The following is a 21,016-nucleotide window of genomic DNA, read 5'->3' as shown; positions in this document are numbered from 1 at the left end:
TAGTGTTTTGTTGATAACATTTCTGAAAATGGCCCTGTGGGGATGCAGGTGTTTTTGAAACTGAGAACTTGTTTTAGAAACGGGCTGTTGCTTGATGTGGATGAGGCCTCCATCACCTCATATTTACACAGATTGGAAACAGGAGGCCATGTATTACTAAAAGTTCCTGAAACCTGAGATCATCTTTAAAAAGTGAAATGTCAGAAAAATGCTCTCTTTACATTTTTTTTCATGCATTCAACTGTGGCAATTACAGTTTTGTGAAAAACTATTTATTAATGTGGAATTTTTAAAAATCTCTAAATGCAGTCAAATTAAATGTTGGATTTTGTTTCATGAAACTAAATAGATTTCGAATCTTTGCCAGCTTTGCCAATACTTGAGAAAATTGCTGTAGTTAACAAAATGGTCATTTTGTCATTATTAAATAAATTAATCCCAGAGGAAAGATGGAAGTTGAAGATATAGTAAATTCTTATGATAAAGAGTTAGAGGCATCAGCGAGGCCTAAAATTAAATAGTTTCAGTTTTTGAAGTAGGAAACACACAACTTGGCAAACGTCAGCCTGTGGAGAAAGAAATTCAAAGACTAAGCAGCTACAAGTTCTACCAATTCACCAGAAAAAGTTACCGACTGTGTGGTAGAATAGTTCTAAAGATATGGAGGCCACGCCTTTGAATTGAAAGCCAATGAGTGACGTGAGGAGATGAGTGATGACCACAGTGATGCAAGGCTCTTCCTGTTGCAGTGGGTTAGCACCACTTCAAACTTCACTTTTATCCCAACTGCTCACACAAAAATCAAATTCTTTCTTTTTTGCTCAAGCACAAATATGAAAAACTACAAGTTTATCACACTTTGTTCCTTTTAGTACAACTCTTAACACAGACCAGACGCGTTCTCCTTATCATATAAAATTAACAGGTGAAAACGAGGAGGGAAGTGAGTGTAAATAACCCATACCATACTGCTGTAATAAAAGTCACTGAGACTTGGATTTATTGCTGGCAATAAGTGAAGCTGCTCAGCCGAGCATGCTTAAAATTAAGTAGAAGCAGTCAAAGAAACTCCGTCTCCTGCTGAGAAAAGTCTGTGCTTTAACCTACTTGGACATACACACCACTGTTTCAGTCTTGGCTTCGCTGCAGATTAAGAGGCACATAAGGGCAATGAAACGTTGACAACTAGCAGAAGATCTATACTGCAGTTTGACATCTGGCTCAGGCAGACAAATGGAGAGAATGAGGGGAATGAACACAATGAAGCCAGTGACGTAGGTTTAAAGCAGCAAAGGAAGCCCTCAGACAGGAAGAGTGGAGGAATCGAAGAGAGAAACGAGAGCAGGGAGGAAAAGGAGGAACCGAGAACTGATTGTTGGATGAAAAGCCCCAAAACTTTGTTAGTCTTTCTTTGTTTCAACAGAACAAAGACATACTCTTTGAAAATGCTCACTTAAAGTAAAACTGTAATGTTGTTTTAGTAGATCTGATAAAAAAGAAAGTACACCCTCTTTAAGTGCTTCGGTCTTAAGAGATACACACACGATCTGGATTTTATCGAGGTCTGAAATTATTTAAATCAAACCTCAAGTTTACAAAACGACAGCCAACAAATTTCATTAATTAATTTATTTTAATGAACAAGAGGAAAACCAAAGTAGAGTTTGTGGGTTAGGGTTAAAGATAGACCAATAAAAAACTTGGATAGAAATAGAATAATTAATCTCTAGAATTTTAACAGGATCACTTTGTTTTATTGTTTCATTGGCGTAAAGACTTTAAGTCAATAAAGTCTTAAAGCCAAATCATAAAAAAAAACTATGAAAATTGCACCTTAAGTGAATTTTATGTCTTAAAGGCAAATAGTGCAAACAAAATAACATAAGACAGGTATAAGAAATATCAGATCAAAATACAAGTAGTTAAGAAGGTAATATTAAGTTAAATTAAATAAAAAGTAAATCCACCCCATTTCCAGTTTGGGCCACATGGGTTTTTAGCTGCTTTTTGAACAAATCTTTTTAGTCAACAAAACATCTTCAAGTCTTAAGAGTCACCTTTATCCTGAATGTGTGCATATCTACTTTAATAAACATAGGATTTATCAACAGAATGCATTAATACTCAAGATTATAGAAAATCTGAAATTTTTCACATCAGATAACTATTTCAGAAATATTATAGTATAATTTATATCCGAATGAAAAAGAAGAAAAGTACAATTTGAACACCAATAAGTAAGTATACACGACGCTGGTCTTGTTTAGCTATAAATTTATGAAACTTCTGAGATATAATCCATAAAAATGTGTATCATTACCACAAGCACCATAAGCAGATCTTTAAAAGAAATGAAGCCTGGCCTTGGCTTTACTGTTAACAGAGCTAGAAATAGACAAGCTTCAGACATAGAGGAGCGTCTATTTTAAAGGATGACAGAGTGCCAGTTGAGAGGTCAGCCATGTTCCCACACCAATAAATGAAATGAAGGAGCAAAAAGGGACTAAAGAAATGTAGACTATTAAAAAAAAGCTAAATGGAATTATATATATATATATATATATATATATATATACAAAGAATGAAAACCTTTCACAACATGTGCAATTCTTATCACTGTATCTGTATCTTGCACACACACTAGCCAATCGTGAGTGACCAGGCGGGTTGAGCAGCTGCTGGCTTCGATTCATGATAAAGTCTACGCCCTTTTCTGCCTCCACCAGTATTGACACGAACACATGGACCCGCATAACTCCACCAGTTTGGACAAACCGAACAGGCTCAGAAGCTCAGGAAATGAGAGACAGGGTTTTAAAATAAATGGCTGTAGATCTAAAAAGAAGGTTAGTCTACTTTAAACAAATACATCGTCCTCTACAATTATTGGCATCCCTGATCAAGGTGAGGAAAATGTTTTAAAATAAATTCTTATGGAGACCATGTGTCCCCCACGAAACACCACTTTGCTGCATTTCTCTAAAAGTGAGAACCACCCTCCTTCACATAGCAAGAAAAACTTTCATCCAGCCTTGTTAGTCAAAGTTACAGTTGCTTTAGCTGTAGATATGGAAAAGTTAAGGATTATTGATATTTTTCTGTCGTTTTCTGCTGTACAACTTGCAGGGCATAAAGAGACACACTGGGCAGACAACCATACAAACTCATACCTGAGGACTAATTTAGACTATAAAATCGACCAGTCATGTTTTGTAGTGTGGGAGGAAGCTGAGTACCCAAAGAGAACCCTTGCATGCATAGGGAGAATATGCAAACTCCATGCAGGAAGATCTCATGTCAGGACTTGAATTCAGAAACATCTTGCTGCAAGACAACGGTGCTACAACCAGGAAAATGAATCATGTTTTTGTATCTAATAGAAATCATGTACACTTTGATGCATACAGTAAATGGGAATAATGCTCTAATGCATCCATTTTCAGTCAAATTCAGAACCACTATCCCTATCAAGGAACCTGCAGCATATTTATTCTCTTTTATGCTTTGAAAAGTCCTGAACATGACAAAAAAAAAATAAAAAATGAATAATCTCCCTAAAAAGCCTGATGGACACGTCTATTAAATTCCATTTATTTTATAGAGTACATTAGGAGATCGTGGAACCAAATTAAACCAAAAGAATAATATAATCTGCATTTTCTTTTGCGTTTTAAGAGAACGTTGCAACAGAGGTCAGTTAATGGCTGCTGTAATTTCCAAACATACTTTTCTAAACTATGCACCATATGACTACACAAACAACAAAGAGATATGTCTACAAGAAAGGCTTCTTTCTCATCCTATAAACTGTAAGCAAATTCTGCTTTGAATTTTTAACGGTTTTCCATTTCGGTTTCAGAAGCAATGTTGAGGTGGGCAAAGACAACCAGCCAGCAGAAGGAGAAGAAGAAACGCTTTGCCAACCACGGTCTTGAACAAATCTGAACTGAAACGCCATACATTACTTCAAAATTAGGCCACTGACACAATTTCTCTACAACGAGCCATTACGGATCATAAGATTACATAAAGCGCGAGACAGGCTGAGAGCTTCAGAGCCTGAATGTTTGTTCCCCACATACACAGTTACCTTGCTTGGGTAAATCATTCACTCACCTATGGCACAAGGTCCTCTGTGATGTCTGGTAGTAGGCAATATTATGCCTGATCTATTTTTTTTTCTCATACAATAATAAAAATAGGCATTTTATTTAGAGAAGCAAAAAATTCATTTAATGTGTAGCACAAAGTCAACACAGCCAACTTCTAAGTGTACATTTCACTTGTGCATCATCACAGAGTTTGTCTGGAAGACCAAATGCCACATATGTGTCACTCAATGAAAAGCTCCTAAGCTCTTTTATTACATATGAGCAGCTAACCAAATAAAGTGACTAATAAACAGGTCATTGGCCTGTTTATTCTTATAAAACATTTCTTATTTGTTATTCAGCTTTAAACAACAGCCTTTGACAACTCAATTTTGGCATTGTTGTGTATTACAATACAAATTAAAATATATTGACCTCCATTTGAAATAAATACAAAAGCTAAGGTCTTCTTTTGGACAGTAAAAGAGGGTAGTTTCTCTTAACTTGTTCTATAAAAAAAGGAAGAAAATCTAAACAAAAAACAAGGTTCCTTTAGTAATCTAGCTCCAAAATCATCTCACATTTATACAGACATTCAGTACTTCTAGAACACAAAATACATTCAAGCTTCAATCCAATTCCCAGACATTTACACCTGCAGGAAATGGTCTCCAGGTTTCACAAGCTTGCACAAAGATAAATAAAAAGAACAATGGCTCTGAGCCTAAAAGGACTGGTTAAGTTGCTCTCACTTCAACAGGTGGCAGGTTGCCGTTCAAGGGGCCTGAACCCGTGACCCCCTGCTGACAGTCTCCTTGGTAACTCTGTCATCCTGCTCACACCGATCATGTGTCAAGAAAACTCCCTAACCCTTGTTTGTAGAACAGCAGGGGCAGGAAAAGAAAGCCCATAATCCTGATCCAGACCACACTCTTTCTCACATGCTGTTGGGATACATTTCTTACGAGGTGCTGAAATCTCCACAAAATTATATTCTGGCACAATGAGTCAGATTTAATTATGCAGAAAATCATATTGTCACACTTTATGCACTGGGTTTAAAAATAAAATAATCAAAAGTGCAAGCTCAGTTAGCGGGAATAAAACCCTTTTTAAATCTGCTCCTCCTGCTTCTGCAGTGGAAAACAAACAGCTGAACTCTGAACTTTGGCTGTCAAACCCAGACACACCCAGACGAGTTTTCCTTTAGTTCAACGTGAAACACTGCGAGGGCAAGCAATGTGTGTAGAGAAAACATTTTTTTTTCCGCCTTTAGTCTCACAGGTTTCTCGCCAAGTCGGACACATAGCCTCAAAGTTGACTGCCCAAAAAGCCGAGCACAACAGAGAACATGTACAGATAAAACAGTTTGGCAACTTGCCTGAAGAGCACAACTGTACTCAAAGGAAAGTAGAAATCATTGCTAGGAAAACTTTTTTTTCCTTTTTGCTTTCAGCAAATTCCCTCACTTGACTCATGATCGCCAAAGCAAGTTTAATCACGTCGGAGAATTTATTAGACTTGTGATGATGCACAGTTATTATGAACGCCTGTTAGTCTTGCCACAACTTCTCTCAGACAGCATCGTAATAAGGATGGAATTCCTCAATGTTCTTGTTGGTTTCTAATCTGGATTAAGCTAATGCAAAAAAAATACATAAGTAAACGGGGACAATAAATAAAAGGCTGGAAATTATAACTTTAAGGAATATAGGATATTAGTATTTTTTTCACAATGCTGTCATTTCATTATCTAAAAACAAAAAAAAAAGGATTTTCATTCTGATGAAATACCAGAGCTGCAAATGATCGAAACTGAGTTCATTTTTGAACCACACACCAAGCCTTAGGCCTCCAATTCCTGTGCCACGGATCTGTGTTGTTGCACAAAGTTCAGCATATAGCAAAAGAAAAGTTGCACATTTGCATAACAAAACAAATATAGGAAATTAATGAATGAATTTGTCTGATTGGCCAAATTATATCAACTGTAACTGTTATTGTAGCCTGCTGTCAGAGTACAATTTTCTGCTGCAGAGTAAGAACTCTGCGGCTCAGCATCGTTTTTATATGAGGCATTTTAGCATTGAGGTGGAAAATATACAAGATAACTGTTAAAGGGAATCTATTATGAAAAACTGTCTTTTTGCACATTTGTATACTTCCATTTAGGGTTTTACTGCATCAAGAAACAGTTCAAGAGCTTAAAGATAATCCACTCAGTTTTTGGCAACAACTTAATGTTGTTGATGTCTGGAAAATGAGCCGTTTCAAAAACCTCTTGATTAATAAGTCGCCTAGCAGCCAAGTGTAACTCGAGGAGTGTTGAGATGGTTTTACCTCTGTATGAGCTGTACAATGGTTAGTGGAAAAAAACTAGAGTTTTGTTGTTTATTGCAACAAACAAGTGTCCATTCACATTCTTCCAGTCACAGAGAACAGCTTAATTGTACTTTTTAATGGCAACGGTCAAGTCATGCCAATGAAAATTGTAGTTTGTGGAAAAATCACTTCAAGGATTCAATTGAAAACAACCAGCAGCATTTAGCCGCAGACCTCCATGAAAGGAATGTTCTGTCTCTATCATTAGTAGCAAATCTGCAGTTTTAAGCCCTCCCAAAAATATGTATTTTTATATAATACATGTAATATAAAAATATTACAAATAAGGAAGACCACGTGTGTGGAACAAACAAAGTGAATAACATGGCCGTGGGATTCAATGAGCAGGTGAAAAACATGTGAATACCTCAGTTATGAAACTGCACAGAGAAACATACAAAAATTAATGTGTCTTAGTGTCTTTTAAATTAAACTGTATTAGATAACAGATCACCATGTTGTCCTGAAGACAATTTGATACTCAGTCCTGCTCAGACTGACATGAAAGGAAATAGGTGAACAACTGGATAGAGGATCATGACAAATGTGAAACAAAGTTAGATTTAAAGACCCAGATCTCTAATGATCATGTAAAAATACACCATAACTATCACTGAAGTTCAAATGTCCTAAAGTTCTGCTCTTTTTGAGCCCCAAATGTTATAGTAAGCTATTTGGTAAAGGGGGATTCAACTCAAAGTCTAAGAATTTGAAGTGGTGTGAGGGACGCAACTTCCACTAACACCTCCACAAAACCAGTTTCCTGTGGAAAACCCTGAGACAGTCACATGTACAAACCTCTAAAGATTTTATAGACTGCCTTGTAAAAAGTATTAGCAGGGGTGCCTCTTTTCGTGATTTAAGAGTCTTCCAATTTAAAAATGAGCTTGTCTGCACCAAGCACTGGATTTCCTGAAAATATGGGATCTGATGCAATCTTGCACTGTTTTAAATAGTAATATTTCCATCATATGAAAGCCAGCATAACCCATTGACTGTGAATGTGCCCTCAAAGCATTCTTACTACTTTTAACAATCTGCCATGGTAAAGAGGGCGAGGGGACATTAGACTGAACCACTACAGCCTTTAGACTCCCCACTTCCTGTTTCCTGATTGACCCGTTGCCAAACACAACAAGCTCAATCGTGTTTATGAAGAACAGTGAGGGAAAGAGGTCGGGGCTATATTTATGCTCACTCCAGACATATCCGATCACAGTTTAGCAGGCTGCATATTTTTATTTTTTCACATCAACCTAACTATGGTAGAAGAGGTCACACACACCTGCCGCAACTATCAAATTATATTGAGGTATTACAGGAACATTTGTGTCATATATCCAATTCTTTAATATAATGATTTGCTATACGACATAGAAGATATAAATCCATAGTAAATACATCTTACAGCAATGAAAACAGTACTAAAGGTTCATATCATTTTCAAAGTATAAAAAACATGAATCATAATCAGAATGCTGTTCAAAGCACATAAGTAAATTTAAAACACTTTTTTAAAAACAAAAAGAGGCTGGATCCATAATTTTTACTCATTAATAACAGTGCAAACCACTTAGTTCCAAAAATGTACTGAATAATTCAACATGTTTGCGGTTTTGCATTTCTGGAAATAATAAAAAAAAGGCTCACTCTATCCTGTAAAAGAGGTCAAATCCATCATGTGACCTTTTAGACAGACCTTGACATGCACACAAAACTCAATATAGGCATAAACAAGCCAGCAGGCACCACAGCAACCTTAAAAAAGCAACAGCTTGGCTGCTTAAAGGCCGCAACCTCCTTTGGCTCCATGACCTCTGACCCCTAGCCAAAGCCTGCTTCAAAGACTCAGCTCAAACAGGGGAGGGGAGGGCAGGGTGCCATACACAAAGAGAAGATAAGCAAAAAGGTATAAAAATGAGAAGGAACAAAATTTGTGATAAACATCTATGAATAAATTTACATTAAAATATTTAAGCTACCATTCAAGTATGAAGTTAAAATATAATTTCCTGCAGTATAAAATATTCCACTTCACTTCACAGAAAACCATTTAAACATCAAATGCACAGCTAAGAAAGCTCTGCAAAATAAATTCTTCCTTTCTGAACAATCATTATTATTCACAATTAAACCAAACAAAGAAATTACATACGAAAAAGGCCGAAGTGGATATGTGAAGCTGAAAAAGAACTGGAGACTTAATGTAAAGCAAAAGCACAATTTAAAAAGTAAGATGTAGTAAAACAAAAGCTATCAAGTGGGGTAGCCCAACGAGTAACAAGAGATATCCGTAAACAGGAACTCAAACAACGTGGATTAGCACTGGCATAATCTTAACAGATTACAAATCCAGGAAAGTGAGTTAACAGAGACAACACTGACCTAGTTTTGTCAGCACTGGGATTAATCTACCTTTTATCTGCTGTTCCTGAGATAAAATGACAATATGTCCATATAAAAAGATTAATTACACAAAAACAAATATTATCATAACATCGTGGATGTAAGATAATTAACAACTAATCAGGTTGGTTTGTTGATTTTTAAAAACAAAAGTTATGTGTGAATAAATGCAGAACTGAAAGACTTTTGTTAAATTTGGACTCACGACAACATATGAGCTCTTACAACACAGTCATGACTTCCAGAAACAAGATGACATCTCAGTAGCTTGCAGACTATACAAGCAGGAACATGTAAAAATATGCAGCCTGAGATGCTTCAAGTCAGACCCACAACCAAAGCGAACAACAAGCTCTGAATGCAGACAAGAAACAATTATAAAATCAGAGGAACATGTCCCTTCATCGCTCAGACTGCAGTGCTTTCTATTCATCCTTAGATGGAAACAATAGGCGTGTACTGCACATTTTTATTTCCTACAAAAGACTGCTTATCAGGGATACAATTGGTACAATCATATTTTGATTTCCATGCACATTTAAACTTAACAGTTTTACATAAAGATTTGTTGCTCTAAATGCAGAGCAAATTTGCAGAACCTGTTTAGATACTTTTTCAGTGCTAAGTTTAAAGCAACACGGCAAGAATATTTCATCTGTATTGAATTAAATCCTTAATGAACTGTCGGTCATTATAGCGAAGAAAAAAAATTAAAAACAGTTGACAGTTTGTAGACCAAGAGGCACCCTCACACTATTGTACACGTGGCCATTCAGTACACACACACACACATGCACACACCAGTCAAAGTCCTGTTAAGGCACTCAATGATGTAAAAAGCACAGCTACAGGGAAGAGTTAAGCACTAGTCTAGATATTTTTAAATTAGTAATGGATAAACACTTAACACCAAAGTCATGGGAATAATAATGATAACGGCAAGCAGCAAAGTTCACTTTCATTTGATATAATATATTAAAATATGTAAAGCCGTTTTTTAATTAACTAAGGCTTATGTTTAGTTAAATGAATCTGTTTCTGGGCCGTAAGTTTCCATACATAGGAGAATGTAAAATGTATATTTCTTTTATATTTCAGATACCCAAGAAGATGCATTTTACCAAAGATCAAAGAATTGAAATTATACTGATGGCTGGATGGGGAAGCAGTCGCATGGTTGCACAAAACTTTAACAGAAAACATGGAGCGAGAATCACACACGACACTGTGGCAAAACTTATTTGCAAGTTTCAGAAAACTGGAAATGTTCCAGATCAACCATGAAGTGGTCCAAGACGTGCAGCGAGTCCCACAAAAATAAAAACGGTTGTCCAATATAGAATGTTTATTTTTTTCTATGTATGGAAACTTATGGCCCACCCTGTACTTAGACAACAAACTAAAGATAATTTTACGTCCAATGTTTCAAATTCACATTCAGGTGGCTAGTCTTCTATACATAAAGATTTCTCACTCTTCTGTTTTTATTCTCACTTTGAGATAAATCCAGTGTATTTCAAAAACATTTATGACATGTGATGTTATTTATTGCAGCATTTAACATCAATTCTCAATATACTAGTTCAAACAATTGGCGTTTTGATCAATTACAGTTATACAGGTATACAAAGGTTTTCAAAGATTAGTATCAAAACTTTTATAAGTGTTTGTAATGAGAGGCCAGAAAGTGCAAATGTGTTTGGTGTTTTCTCAGGTTGTATGGAGTGTTTAGAATGATGCAACACTGGACCTACCACACCAACGGAGGCACACTGCCGGTCAGCTGGCAGAAGGAAAGCTTAAACACATATGTAGCACTTGCAAGAACTAAACTAACTTGTCTGAAAATATTTCTGGCTATAAATGACCTGGCTAGTGCCTTTCACTCATTTTTATTAAATGTGGTTTCCGCAAGTTAAATGATCATTTTCATGACTTTTATATAACTAGCATGATAGCATTAGAGAACAAAATATAACAGCCAGTTTAGGTTTCAACTAAATAAGCAAAGTTTTGATAAATATGCATTTTCCCATGATTAGGGAGCTGGTAGTGTATCATGTCTCAAGAATGTTTTGAACAGCCTTGAAATACAATAATCAGAATCCACTTTGTGCATACAAACAAGGACTTTGACTTCAACCCCACATTGCTCTGAATGAAGACATCATAAATGCAAAAATATAATAAAACAGATCAGGAAGTAATGTTTTCTCCCTGTAAATGTTTATATAGACATTGCGATGTTGAATGTCTAGAAACGTATCCCTTTGAAGGGGATTAACAAAATTCTCTGGATTTTTTAACTTGAAAACTTTCCATGGAATTTAAAAGAATTTATGGGCATAAACCTGGAAACTTGAATGCGGAAAGTTGGCCCTTAACTACTGTCTTTCATTTATCTGAAATTGTGTCACGGGGTTGCAGGTCCAGGAGGGAATCCCAGACATATTTTCCCCATCGACGCCCTGCAGCAAATTCTAGGGAATTCCAAGGAGTTTAGAGGCCAAACAGGATTTATACTCCCTCCAGTGAGTTCTGGATTTTTTATTTTTTGCATTGTGAGGCTTCCGCCTTGCACATCATTGACATGCATGCATCAAAGGGGCACAGTATAAAGTAACAAAGCATGCTGTTACACCTGTGATCAGGAAGTTAGACACACCATATTAGTCTGACAGTGAAGCATCAGCAGAAGCCGAGTCCTTTGTTCATCTACCACTTATTTGCAAACGAGGCTGTAGTGATTCACCCAGCATTAATCAAACAACATCTAGTTATCTACACTCTTCAACTTGGATACACAAGAGGCTCATGAAGCCTGAAAAATTCATTTCTATTTTTTTTTTTAATGTTCCGCTTTGAAGCTCATCAAGTTATCAGATGGTACTTTCAGGGCTGAAAGTGAGGTGTGCCTACCAGACACCTCTCACTGAGCCGCACGCTCTCAGCTTTCACACATTTCTCATTTCCTCTGTGTTTAAGCTCCACCATGATGCATTTTCACAAATGTTCTGAAAACACACCTTGATAGCAAGTCCCTTCCACTTGGACAGTTTCATGGAATTATGAAATCTTTAGAATACAAAAATACTCAACAAAACCTCTTTAAAGAGTAATGTCTCTTTGACTGAACATTCAACATTTTTTCTCCAGCCACCTTCTAATCTGGCAACACTTCAACTAGTTTTCCAACCATGTCTGACCTCTAAAGGAAAAAAAGGTCTTAAAGTTCAACTTTGGCATTCCTAAAATGTGACACAATGGGGATAAATCAGAAGAATGTGTTTCTAGCTAGGTCTGCCCATTGGGAGGTGATAAGCGCCAGATGCCATGCACCCCAGGAGTGATAGGACTTCTCTTGCTAAAGAATGTCACAGACTGAAGCGAAAGCTGGAAAACGCACTAAATTGAGCGCATTTTGAAAAATCAAAACTTCTTGATGCTCATAAATGCAAATTCAAACCACTCTGTGGAACACAGATAAAGCAAAGGTAGGGAAATGAAGTCGGGTGGAGTAAAAATTTGATTCATACCTTGTAAAGCCGACAGGAAAATTCCCCAAAACTGCACCAGACTGAAGGCCATCACTGGTGCTCTGAATCCCAGAGGCTTCTCCATACCTCTTCCCGCTTATCCAGCTCTCCCCGACTCCTGACAAGTTTGAGTATGTGCCAAAAGGCTTCTGGTCTTGCAAGCCCGCTGTCCCAGGATTGCCTCTGTAGTGGTATCCACTTCCCGTGGCAACATTCATGGCAGACGGTATGGTTCCCACCCCATGCAGAGGGCTCATGCCACTCTGCAGACACTGGGACTGGCAGTAACTAACACTGTCCTGCTTCTCCTGTTTGACCACACCAGGGGTACGGATGTGGATGAAGTCAGGATCCTTCTCCTCCTTGATGACAACACTGGAAAGCATTCCCGGTGGCTGCTGCTGTTGAAGCTGATGTTGCTGTACCAGCTGCTGCTGCTCTGTGCCGTTCAAACCAATACAGTTGGCCCCATTACCCAATAGGGACTTTTCACCACCGCTGCCGCTTTCCTGGAGGATGGTATCCAAATGTGCCACCTCTGAATCCAACTCAAAAGCACTGATTTCTGGCAGAGAGTTCGGAAGGTCCAGGTCTTGCCAGATATCTGCATCATCAATTAGCTGAGCAGTGCTCCCATCCAGACTGCAAGAACCAACACCTGCTTGTCCACCATAATTTCCTAATTCCTTATCCAGAGAGAAAATCCCTTCCTGCTTAATTTGCTGAGGGAACAGGTCAGGCAAAGGGAGGTTCGCCAGGACTGAGGTTTCTGACGTGTTAATGACAGAGGTGGACGTCTGGTCGACATCAGAAGTACTCTGGTTCAACAAAGGCAAACTGTCCCCATAGCTGAATATATCCTGCTCTTGTTTGTGCATTCTGCTTATTTTACCCTCCTTATCTGACTCAAAAAGGCCTCCAAGTTCCCCCTGGTCTTTGGTTCCCCCTTGTCCATTCGGTGCCACTGTGCTCTGGTTCGCAGACCCAGGACTGGGCAGATGCATTGTGGGTTGAAGCAGTAAACCAGATGTGTTGACTGAATCTCTGCCTACTTCAGGTCTGATCCCTGCAAATGTAAGGTTGTCGTTCCGATTACCGTTGTGCTTTGGTCCACCCTGATCCATCTCGTCATTCTGCAAACAAAATTAACAATAAACAGATGAGTCACATAAAATAAATGTGATATTAATGAATGCAATGACATCTGCGGTAGAAAAACTCACTAGAATATTGATAATTTGTCACATTACAGTTCAATAGTGCAAACTACTCTACTGTATGGGTGTTCTTTTATCCATTTTATTTTTGAAAACCAAACAAATACTATAGCACTGCTACTGCTTCAACAATAGAACATGACAGTTAAGAGTAGGAAATGGGTCCACAACCTTTTACGGAGCAGAAATTACTAAAATGTGCATGTCATATATTTGAACGGTGTCCCCTTCTCTGGTTTAAGAGTAAAGACATGCCCAGGCACAAACTTGCTTTTCAAGTAAAACTGCTGACGGTCCCGCTTACAGAGAGCATGTGTGCAACAGCACGCATCTGTTGGAAGAGATTAACCCACTCAGGGGCCGCTGGGCATTTGCTGAAGGCCTTAGCGAGTGTCTAGCTCTGTTGGCAAACACAGGCAGTCGAGTACAAACTGTTTAAGGTGGCGAATCAAGAAGCAGAAATAGCACAAAGATAAAGGCAAACATTTCTCATTCAATACCATTATAAATTTGCCTGGATGTTTTATGTCCTGAAAATCAGTCTTTCTACGAACGGCGGGAAAGGTAGTGACCATCCATAAATTTACTTGTTAAACTGTACCTGTTTAATGCCTATGCCACTTTTTCTTCTTCATATTGTGCACATTTTGAATGTCATTCTGTCTCTCCTTACCTCTCTGATTCATGACAACTGCATACCAAAGTGTCTGATACTCAGACATTCAGTTTCAATACATTTGTTGAATATGTAATGTCACTATCAATTGTAACTAGGGCACAATTTTATCACTCTTTTCTCATTTTCCTCATCATCATGACATCCTCACAACTCTTTGTTAACTTAAGCATTTAGGAGCATTAATGGGAGTGAAAGTACACCAAAGTGGCCAAATATATTATTATTTGCATATCAGGTTTTTCCTCAAAAAATATCCAGATAGACATTTGCTATTACTATATTACACAGATTAATTTTGCAAATTGATATATTGTGCAGTTCTAATAACGACAGACTACCAACTAGCTTAAAACAGATCAGTATGTCTGAAATGATTGGAGTTTGATTGGTTTTGTTTACCCCAATGCAGACAGTTCAGTTCACAGTATGAAGCTATGCTGAGCTGAAACTGTACCACCACTGAGCTAAAAACAGAAATAAATTGTCCGTGACCCAACTTAAATTAAAAAATAACTTTTTCCATATGGAGATTATTGCTTTTTCTCTCGTAAGGTAGACAATGAGAGTAGCCCTTCAGTATATTTTTGTTTGTTTGTTTGTTTTTGTTATTTTAAGGAAACAAAATAGAAAGGTTGGCATTTGAGGAAAATAAAGGCTGACAAATAACTATACTTTATACATGCTAAAAATATATAAATTTAAACAAACATAGCATTTTCAGAAAAATAAGTAAGCACATTTGGAAAATCAGGTTTAACAAATAAGTAAATAAAAAAACTGGTTTTAAAGAACTAACGAAAGGGAAAATAGGGAGAATAAAATTTAAAAATAGATTTTTAAATTTTAAATTTTCAAATAGCAATACACATAAGTAAACATGGAGATGGCGCTTTTGGAAAATAAAAGTTAGTAAATTTAAAATTAATAAATTATTTAAATCAAAAATAAATTAATAATAATAATAATAAAAACAGTTATAAAAACAATATTTGACGGGGTGGCACGGAAAACCTCTGCTTTAAAAAGTTCGAGGTTTCCTGACTTCCCATACTGTACTTTTCCACCGAGCAGGACAAGCTTTTTATGATTAGTGCAACCTGTTGGCTGTGAAGGAAACTGCACTCGATCATACGCCTAAAGAAGGAGCAAAACAAACATTCAAAGCTGCTGTTATCATTTTTAGTGGGAACTCCATAATAAGACTGATTTAGTTCGCTTTAGTAGCGTGAGGCTCCCCCCACCCCCGCCTCTCTGTTTCTAGCTGTGCCACTCGGTGCTCGGCTGTCAGCGCGCTTGTCACGCACCACCGTGGACGCTCCTCGTCGGCCTACTCGACGGGAACCACAAGGTTTTTACCCACCCCTCACTACCGCTGCAAGAGAAAAACAAGAAAAAAAGTAGTTGCACCTGAAAGTAGTCCTTACCTGTAGCGAGAGAAAACTCCCTCGATTAGGTCATCTCCCGTCAGAGCAAGTTGTTTCAGAAATAAACATGTGGGAAATAACGCAGTGTCCACCGGATCAAGCTGTAGAATAAGCCCCACTTCTTATTGCGCTGATGTTTCGCGCTGAAATAGCAGAAGAGTGAGTAGCGACGTCTCTGTCCGTGTGACAGGAAAACATTCTCTGCGATATTTCTTACTCAAGACCCAACACCGTCGCTGTGCGCCGCTTCTTGGATCCGTCGGCAACTTTTAATGCGCCTCGTCAGCAGCAGGGGGACGTAGAGGGGAGAAAGAGAAATAAAAGTCAGTCGCTCCCGATCTTCAGGATTAATCCATAAAGAATCGACAAAATCTGCGGTGCAATGATCGCCCCTATGCGCCGTGAAAAAGCTGTGAGTACATTAAAGTTATATAATAGAGCCGCGGTGCTGTGGCCCACTCAGCTGCAAACTCAGACAGGGCGATCTGTTAGACAAGCGGCGACAAAGCCACCTAAAACGTTAGCTGCGTTTCCGTTTTGGTGTTTCAAAATAAAGGGCGAGCAAGAACGTCAGCTTCAGACGGTCTGAGGCTGACTGCTTTAGACTGCAGTCAGCTTTAGACAATCGATTGTTTAAAACGATTGAAAAACAATCGTTTTATAATTAACGATTGCAAAATGTATCGTTAATCCCAACTGTCACACATTTAAACCAGAGTTCACAGCTGTCTTCCCGTGTTTATGTTTGTTGACTTCAGTCATGTCGTGGTTCTTTTACTTTGAAGAAAAAGCGCGCTATCTTGACTCCTATGGAATGCCTGTTGGGGACAGCTTAACCTCTGTGTGAGTTTGGCACTTGGCGGTTAACGCCCCTTTTACCCACTGAAACTCCGTCTGCTGCGGAATCTGTCAGTGTCACCTCTAACCTGCCAGCATTTAGTCTGGGAAGCCGAACCCATGTTCGGTGCTCCTCTAGTCGAACCGAGCGTCGTATCTGGGGTCTAATTAGGGTCACGGTGTCAACTGAGACTGGGGGATTCAGTTGCCTTTGGATGAGGTCATACAGATACTGTATTTCCTGTTTCTCAGTGTTGCCTTTCTCAAGCATATGAAGAAAGCTCAAGTCAGGGAGAAAGTCTAAAATATCAAACTGTCTGTGATTTCGCTGCTGATGCAGGCGTGAAATATTTTTAGTAATTGTGTTTACAGTGATTTTTGGAGGTTTCCTGCAGCAACTCAAAATTATAAGCTATAATTGAAGGGCAAATCAGTTTATATGGAGCTGATAAAGAAAAAAAGAGACACACAACCAGCAGCCATATTTTGCAAATCTAAAGGCATAGTTACGATTTTTTGAAGAGACTATGTTAAAAAGCTCTAAGCAATTAATATTTTATGTACGGTGTATAGCTTTGTCACAGTCTTCATTTAGATTAAATCCTGTTTAAATGGAGAAGTGAGGTTAGACCAAGAGAGGCCACAGTTCTTTAAAACGATGTCATAGTAATTCATGAAAATGCTATCTAAGTACATTTAAACCGTTACCATGTCTGCACTTGGCGGTTATTTACACAGAAAACAATCAGTGTTTACCCAGATAATGCTGGAGGCTGTGCAACAGCCTTTATATTCCTGTGTGGCACAGCAGCATAAACCAGAACTTGTTAGATATTTCCAATCAAAGTAATTGTCTGATTTAAAAGTAAAATTATGTAAAACAAAATATACACGTAATTTAAGTGAACACTAGGCAGCTACTCTGACTCTGATACATATCCTGATCTCAGTACATGTTTCAAATAGGAAGATCAACTCTTCATTTCCCATATAACCAACAATTGTTTTCTGTGTAAGTAACTACACAATGCAAACATGACAATTCTGTAGTCTCAAACTGCTTTCCTCAGAAAACAGTTTGAGGCTCCTGGCCTGTGCCCCTGAGGGCCAGTGCTGCAAATTCAATCAGCATTTCTGGTGAATTTCAGACCCAACATATGAATGACCTCAATATGCAGCCAAAATTCAACAGAATCCTGCTAATCACCAAATGACTTGTTTGAGGTGTGTGGAGGCAGGTAGACATCTGAAGGTTTCAGCAGCTGAACTGAAGTTAGAGTCCCCAACGTTCAAAGGTAGATATTTAAAGTCGCTTCTTCATAATTGACAGTGGAGTTGGTTTATTTGAAAATGGTAGAAGTGCACTTTGGTCTTTGCCTGTTTCAGACAAGCTCCTGCCTTATGGCATAACTAATCTGGATTTATGCAAAATTATGATACCAATAAAGCAATCAACTACAGTAAGATATCAACTGCTTATCCACCTATCGTTTTGTGACAAACATTTTTGAAGCTTAATCATCTCTTCTGCATTTCTAAACACAGGTAGTGTTTGTAAAGAACTTTGAACCCTCTGGACTGAAATCCTTTCTTAATGCACCAGATGACCTTTCAGTTTGTGCTCAAAGTTGTGAATTAGTTATTAAACTTACTTTCCTGTAACCTACTAGTGAATCTTAAGTTTTTTTTGTTTTTTTTTCTGGAGTATATAGTGCAGGGTCAAAGGAGATACCAGCAAGCTCCATTCTGGAAACCTGAAGCCCCTTCTCTACAGCTACTCAGGGAAACTCCCTACACAGATAACCAGCTGACAGATATTGTTTCTTACTGAAGGCATCTTCTTTGAAAACATATAAATTACTTGGCTAAGACAGGTAAGGGAGCCACTCCACAATATTGGTAATATATACCAATCCACAGTATATATTACTGTTGCTTATTTTCCAATCAGAGGTATTGTATTGCTGGCATTGTTATGAAAACAGTTTTTAGAAAGTTATCAGTGAGTTTTGATTTGTCTTATATACAATGGCTTGCAAAATTATTCATACCTTTAAACGTTTTGACATTCTGTTAAATTACAACCACAAATTGTAATAGTTTAACACAAAGTAAAACACAGCTGTCAAGTGGGATGAAAATATATATGGTTTCCTTGAATATTTATGAAAAAAAATGTGAAACATGTGACATGCCTGTGTATTTATGCTCCTCTATCCCTAAATAAAATCCATTGCCATAGTAACTGGCCTTTAATTCATTTATTTATATTGCACTAATTCACAACAAAAGTAATCTCAAGGTACTTTACAAAAACATCTAATTTGTATACAGAAACACATTCAATTCAATTCAGTCACACAGATTCAAAGTCAATGACATGCATCACGCTTAGATTGAAGTTTTTAAACAATGTAGTCAAGTTCAATTTATTGTTCAAATTGGTAAAACTGTCCATCTAAGGGAACTCAGTTCTGAACATGCATGTAGGGAGTGGGCAGCCTTTGAGACGTTAACTTTGCTGTAATACTTCATATTGAGATGCATGTAGTGAGAGTGGAGAGGAAATCTACCGTTTAATGGAAAGAAGCAAACCTGGATCAGTGTCTGAGAAGACAGTACAAACACAAACAGAAGCCTTCAGAAGTCACCTGGCCAGTAATCACAGTCTACAAGTATGGAAAAACTTGTTTGGTTAAAAAAACTAACATTCTTCTCACCCTGCACACACTGTTACAATGAAACATGGCGGTGGCAGAATCATGCTGTGGGATTGTTTTCTTCAGCAAAAACTGAGAATCAGGTTGAAGTTGATGAGATGTTGAATGGAGCCATGTAGAGATTGATACTATAGCAAAAGTTGGAGTGTAATAAGAGTTAAGACCAATGAAATAGTTTAGATGAGGGGTGTCAAACTCATTTTCATTTTAGGACATATCAAGGTTAAGAATGTCCTCAAAAGGCTGGTTGTGACAGAATGTATTGATAAAACCCATTAACAAACCATTAAAATAAGAATAGCTGTCTCTCCATTTGATAAGTACTTGTTAAAGTTAATTATTACTGAAGATCCTTTCACATTGATGTCACTTGGCAGTATTCAGATTAAAACTGCTTTGCTTTGATTTGATTGATATGCTAAAATATTCCTTAAGCATATTGAAGGTCCTAGTTATGTGTCCCATTAGAGTCTAGATGGCCACATATAAAGCTGCGGCAGGCCGGATATGGCCGCTGGGCCTTGAGTTTCACACGTGGTTTAGATCAAAACATATTTATTGGCTAGTTAAAAACCAAACTTGAATCCATTGAAGAATTTGTGGAAAGGCTTAATAATCACTGATTGCTTTCCATCACAATCTGACTGAACTTGTGTTTTTAATAAGGAAAATTGTGCAAAGTTGGTAGATGATAGATTTAACTTGCAGTTGTGACTGGAGTGGAGAGTGATTCTACGTATTGACTCAGTTGAGGGCTGAAAGGATATGCAAACTTTTCAGATTTCAGAAAATTTAAAAACTAGGTATTGTTTACTCTTCAACTTGAAATTTTGCACTACTATGGTTTGGGGTTATTAAATGTGATTCCACCAAAAATACATTAGAGTTGATGATTCTACAGTGACAAAAGTTTAGAAAAAGTTGAGAAAATGTAATACTATTGCTAAGGACTGTTAGTGAAAAATAATTTTACCATCTACTTTCCTTTTAACTCGAAAGTTTCAAGTTTTAATGAGTCATCCACAGCTTCCTGTATCCCTGACAAAGATGCCTCTTCTCTTAGCCATTCTGTAGAAGGTCCTGTATTCCTGAAGACAATCCATGGATGTAAGAAATTAAATATGTAAATTATATCTGTTCAGTCTGAAGGAGTGATTGGAGGGAAAGTGAATAGTCCAGTCTGTGCAGACAACCAAAATAAACGGATGAGTTGACTGGCACCAACAGTCAGGAGCAGAAAGGTAAAGAAGCAGGCGGGAGGAGGGGGTGACAGGGGCCTGCAGGTATGGTCCTCCATCCAAGTCATCTGATTAGAAGGAACAAAATGTGTCCTGGGCATGCAGATGTCTCATTAAATGCCAATGGAGCTGGAGAGAGAGAGGAGCTCCCAAGGGCTTGAGAAAACCATGCTGTTCTCAAAACATCACAGAGAACACTGTGAGTTTTTAATGCCCGGTAACAATGGGTGATCCTATTTACCAATAAAATAATGAAAACACTGGACATGCCGTGCTCCATGTGCATGTGTGTGCAACTGTAAATTCAAGGGGAATTATGCTGCTTTGGTTTTATAACACAGCTTGCTTCTGAATGCTCAGCAGAACTCAATAGGTTGAACGTGATCCTATGAAGACAGATTGTTGTGAATATTTACATACAACCGTTGGGTGTGCTGGCACCAAATCAATGTTGAAACTTTGTACATTTGGTCTAAAATGTTCTTC

The 21,016-nt window shown here is 37.8% G+C and overlaps 1 protein-coding gene across 2 annotated transcripts in view; it reads right to left on the bottom strand.

Moving 5' to 3' along the window:
* The window catches only part of LOC106950539 (glucocorticoid receptor-like), a 59,442-nt gene extending 43,203 nt beyond the window's left edge, over window positions 1-16,239 (bottom strand). For both annotated transcript variants that reach the window (XM_015037462.1, XM_015037463.1), the window contains exons 1-2: window positions 15,736-16,239; window positions 12,416-13,548 (exon numbers count right to left, since the gene is read on the bottom strand). In XM_015037462.1, coding sequence (XP_014892948.1) covers window positions 12,416-13,539 — 1,124 coding nt within the window. In that variant the 5' untranslated portion in view covers window positions 13,540-13,548; window positions 15,736-16,239. The remainder of the gene's footprint in view (window positions 1-12,415; window positions 13,549-15,735) is intronic.
* Between the last annotated feature and the right edge of the window lie 4,777 nt (window positions 16,240-21,016).

Source organism: Poecilia latipinna, unplaced genomic scaffold, assembly GCF_001443285.1.
Source record: "Poecilia latipinna isolate Pla-1442-1.1 unplaced genomic scaffold, P_latipinna-1.0 Scaffold406, whole genome shotgun sequence".
Lineage (NCBI taxonomy): Eukaryota > Metazoa > Chordata > Actinopteri > Cyprinodontiformes > Poeciliidae > Poecilia > Poecilia latipinna.
The sequence above is the reverse complement of the archived record's forward strand: the minus strand, read 5'-3'. Positions and strand labels throughout refer to the sequence as shown.